This window comes from Sphaerodactylus townsendi, linkage group LG10 (assembly GCF_021028975.2).
Source record: "Sphaerodactylus townsendi isolate TG3544 linkage group LG10, MPM_Stown_v2.3, whole genome shotgun sequence".
Taxonomy (NCBI): Eukaryota; Metazoa; Chordata; class Lepidosauria; order Squamata; family Sphaerodactylidae; genus Sphaerodactylus; species Sphaerodactylus townsendi.
Window position 1 is genome coordinate 80,887,620 of NC_059434.1, and position 4,406 is coordinate 80,892,025.

Here is a 4,406-nt window from a genome sequence, read left to right on the forward strand (position 1 = left end):
CGGGTCCCAAACTCCCGCCGGGAGGGCAGCAAGAGGCTCATCAGAGGGATCAGGTGATGGCAGCCGAGCAGGACTATTCTGGGCTTTTTCAAAGAAATGCGATTTTAGAAGTACATTTAATCCCCCCAGGCCCAGCAAAAGCGCATAACGGGGATTCGGAGAAAGAGCCACCAAGATTTTTTGCGAGGAGCCTCCCGAACCTGCCCCACAGCGACGCGTCACCTGTACAGCTCCGCAGATCTGAGCCTGGCGACACCTGAACTGCGGTCACTCGCCGACGCGCCTCTCCAAGGGTATTTATCAATGACTGAGCGAGGGGCGGAGCCGAGCGGCGGGAGGGGCGTGGCCGTGAGGTAGGTGAAGGGGCGGGGCCTGGGGGAGCAGGTGAGAGCCCGGCTGAGTCCGGAACGAACTTTGCTCGCGGGAGGGTTCCCTGCCCGGGTCGGGCGCGCGCGCGCGCGGGCGGAGTCCCCAGTCCCGGGAAGGGGCGCAAAGGCGCGCGGAGGCTGCCGCGGCGCAGGGATGGCTTGAAGCGGGCGACCGTCGCGGGCCGTCGGATCATGGCCCAGGAGCTGAGCCAAGCGGAGCTGCTGGACTTCCTCTGCCAGGCCGGCGGGCGAGTGGCCAACGCCGCCCTGCTGGGCCACTTCAAGCGCTTCCTGCGCGACCCGGCCGCGGGGCCGGAGGAGCTGCAGCGCCGCCGCGCCCTCTTCAAGGGCTTCGTCAACTCGGTGGCCACCGTCGCCAAGCAGGACGGGCCCGGCGGCGGGGCCACGGTGGTGGTGCTGCGCAGGAGGTACCGCGAGCTGGTCGGCGAGGAGCCCAGGGGCGCCCGGGAGCGACAGGCGGCGCCCCTCGACGGCCCGGGAGGCGCGGCCGGGGAGGGTCTCCTCGGGCACCGCCAGGAGGAGCAGGAGGAGGAGGAAGCGGCGCGCACCTGCGGCACCTCCACTCGGGACCTGCGCGCCAGCCCGGAGCCGGGCGGAGGGCGAGGCGGGGCGCCCCTTCCAGCCACCCCAGCGCCCCTCGGCCCGCCGACGCAGGGCGCCCTGCTGAGAGGCAGCCCGAAGAACGGCCCCGTCGCCGGCCCTCCCGGGGATCCGCCAACACGCCAGGGCGGTGCGCCAAAGGCCGTCGGGGCGCCTCCCCGCGAGTGCCTCCGAGCGAGGGTCGGGGCGTGGGTCGCTAGCGCGGGAGGCGCGGCCTTGCAGTCGGAGGAAGGCGCCCCCTGGCCGTCGCCCCCCAGCTCGCCCCGCAGCCGCAGCAGCGGCCCTTCGTGGCCCCTCGAGTCGCAGCTGGGCCCGGAGGAGTGGCGGGAGCGGCCGCTCGTCTTCCGCAGCATCCGGTGCCAACTCTCCCTGCAGGACCTGGACGAGTTCCTGGAGCAGGAGAGCCCCGCCAGCGAGGACAGCAGCAGCGCCAGCGACTCCTGCCGCGGGGAGGGCGAAGGCGGCTTCCCGCGCCTGCCTTCTCCGCGGGGGCCCGACGGCTGCGGCAGGAGTCCGCCCCAGATCGGCTTGGCCAAGGCAGGGGAGGGTCTTCCCTGCAAGCCCCAGGCCAATGGGCTCGTGGGGCCACCTGCCAAGGCTGGAGGACAGCCACCGGGCCCCCCAAGCCCAAGACACCCAGCCTCCCTGGGTCACATAACTCGGGGATCCTCCTCAGAGGATGAGCTGTTGGATAAAGGCCCCCAGAGGACAAGCAGGCAGGTGCAGAAGCCCAAAAAGGCAACCCTGCAGCCTTCTCCGCATCTGGACGCTCCCTTAAGTTTGCACCTAGTCCCCTGCAGAGGCCCCCCGAACACCACCCCAGCTGTGGAAAGGCCGAGCCCGGACACAGACGCCTCTCCCGAACACAGATCTTCCCTGGTCCCTCTGGAGCCCCGAGAGCACACCTGGATGGTTAAGGTGGCCGCCGGGTCGTGGCTGCAGGCCCGGGCGCTCTTCTTGGAAGACCCCCACCTTGCCACCCGGAAAGACTTCATTTCGGGCTACACGGTGCTCCACTGGCTGGCCAAGCACGGCAGCACTCAGGTGCTTCTGGATTTCGTCAGTGGGGCCCAGAGGGCGGGCGTGGCCCTGGATGTCAACGTCAAGTCCGGCTGCGGCTACACTCCGCTGCACCTGGCCGCCATGCACGGCCACCCGAAGGTCATCCGGGTGCTGGTGCAGAAACTGCAGAGCCAGGTCCACGTGCGGGACAGCAGTGGCAGGAAGCCGTGGCAGTACCTCAGCAGCAGCACCTCGGGGGAGATCTGGCAGCTCTTGGGAGCGCCCAGGGGCAAGACCATCTTCCCAGCCCACCTGATTCCCCGCAGCGCCTCTCCAGCCCGGAAAGGCAAGAGTCCAGAGCTGCCGAGGAAAGTCACCCGGAAGACGTCTCTGGCCGCTTACTTGAAACCGCAGCACATCAAATGGAAAATGGCCAACAAGTATCCAGCGCTGCAGGAGAGAGAGGAATACAGTGACTGAATATTGGTGTGGTGTCCCGTGGGATTTGGGAGGAATTTGTCAAACCGGTGGCACTGGCTGTGTTTGGTGGGGGGCCAAGAAAAGCAGCACTTTATGCATCCAGTGGTAAATTCTGGGACAGTGTTATTATTTATTTACCTGGGAAGCTTTTGAATGCTACCCAGTTCCTCTTATCGTGGGCCTGAGAAACGCTTGGTTTTTGGAGGCATCTTGGAATATCCGCTATTTCCGATGGGCTCCTGTCCTCGAGAACCTACTCGATCAATAATCTCCACCACAGCAATCTCTAGAATCAGGTTTGGGAGAATCCATCCATCCCGTCAAAGTTGCTGTACCGAGGAACGCAGGCCCACTGGGGTCTCATTTTTCCCGTTCATCTAATATGGAACGAGGACTAGCACCGAAACCACAGCTGTAGTATTTAAAGTGCTGTTTAGGGGTGAATGTTTTGAAACAGACTGTCATTTGCACAGCCAAGAGCCTGTTGCAATTTTAATTATTTGCCTTTGGGAACAAGAGTCAGGCAGGCAGGTTGGGGCGTGCCCAGAAGGCTGGGATCATCTTGTCACAGGTGAGCTTTTAATCCTGCGGACATTTTGCCGTGGTTGGCTACAATCCTGGTATCTCACCGGAGATCAAACGGTGCCCTGGGCTTGCCTCTTCTCCCCAGGCTGAAAAAATATCAACATAAACTCGTCCCCCGCGTGCTACCGTTTTTATCGATAATAAATCTTTTTACAGCTGCTTCATAGACTCCTGCATCTGTCTGTATAATTTAGGGTTTGTTTTTTTCTGGTCTCCAAATGGTTTTCTAAATGTTGAGTTCCTGATTTTTCTGCTGGAAGAATCGGAGCTGTTTTTGAAAGAACGGGGAAATGTTTTGAAATGGGAGGGGGGTGTCTGCTGGACACTCTCTGTAAACTGCAGAGTGTGGTTTTTATTTTTTGGGGGGGGGGGGGAGTTTGAAGTTACATATGCTGCTCCTGCAGTTCACATGGGTGTGGGCTGCAAATCAGTTCAGTTGAATGGTGTTCTTGCTTCAGTTCCTTCAATTCAGTTCTGCAATTCAAGAAGGATATTGGCAAGCTGGAACAGGTCCAGAGGAGGGCAATCAAAATGGTTAAAGGTCTGGAATCCATGCCCTACGAGGAGAGGCTTAGGGAGCTGGGGATGTTTTGTTGGGTGACGAGACGCTTAAGAGGTGACATGATAGTCATGTTGAGATATTTGATGTCATGTTGGTGAGGGAGCGAGCTTGTTTTCTGCTGCTCCAGAGCCTAGGACTAGGAGTCATGGGTTCAAGGTGAAGGAAAAGAGATTCCACCTAAAAAACTTCCTGACAGTAAGAAGGGCTGTTCAACAGTGGAATGCACTACCTCGGAGTGTGGTGGAGTCTTCTTCTTTGGAGGTTTTTAAACAGAGGCTGGATGGCTTTGATTGTTTGTTTTTGCATGGCAGGGGGTTGGACTTGATGGCCCTTGGGGTCTCTTCCAGTGGGGGGAGTCAGCAGGTTCGCACCACTTCGGCAGAACCGGTTGTTAAAATGGTGCTTGTAAACAAACCAATTTGTTAAATTATTTGAATCCCACCCCCAGAACCGGTTGTTAAATTATTTGAATCCCACCACTGGTCTCTTCCAATTCTATGATTCTGTGATTTTAATGACTCTTACAACAGCCCTGTAAGGTAGACCATACCATAGAAAACCTGAAAGGAATAAAAGGCTTTCCTAAGAGCCAAAGGGGATGTGGTCGCAATGGGCACATAGGTTCAAATTGAGTCGCTGCTGAATCTCTGCAAAGCGGCTTTTAAAAACTGTAATACGGGGGTGGGGGGGTGAAGAGAGAAGAACAGTTATTTTTCCCTCCCGCCCCTGCTTTTAAAGTCTTCTCCTCCGCGTTCCAAGTGCTCTGAATGCAGTCAGAGGAATGTGTG

General features: G+C 59.1%; 1 protein-coding gene across 1 annotated transcript; it reads left to right on the plus strand.

The window, feature by feature from the left end:
- The first annotated feature begins 397 nt into the window (after positions 1-397).
- On the plus strand, positions 398-3,216 carry SOWAHB (sosondowah ankyrin repeat domain family member B). The gene has a single exon (XM_048508824.1). It carries the CDS (start codon positions 561-563, stop codon positions 2,469-2,471), a length of 1,911 nt encoding a protein of 636 aa, XP_048364781.1. The 5' UTR covers positions 398-560; the 3' UTR covers positions 2,472-3,216.
- Positions 3,217-4,406: the final 1,190 nt, after the last annotated feature.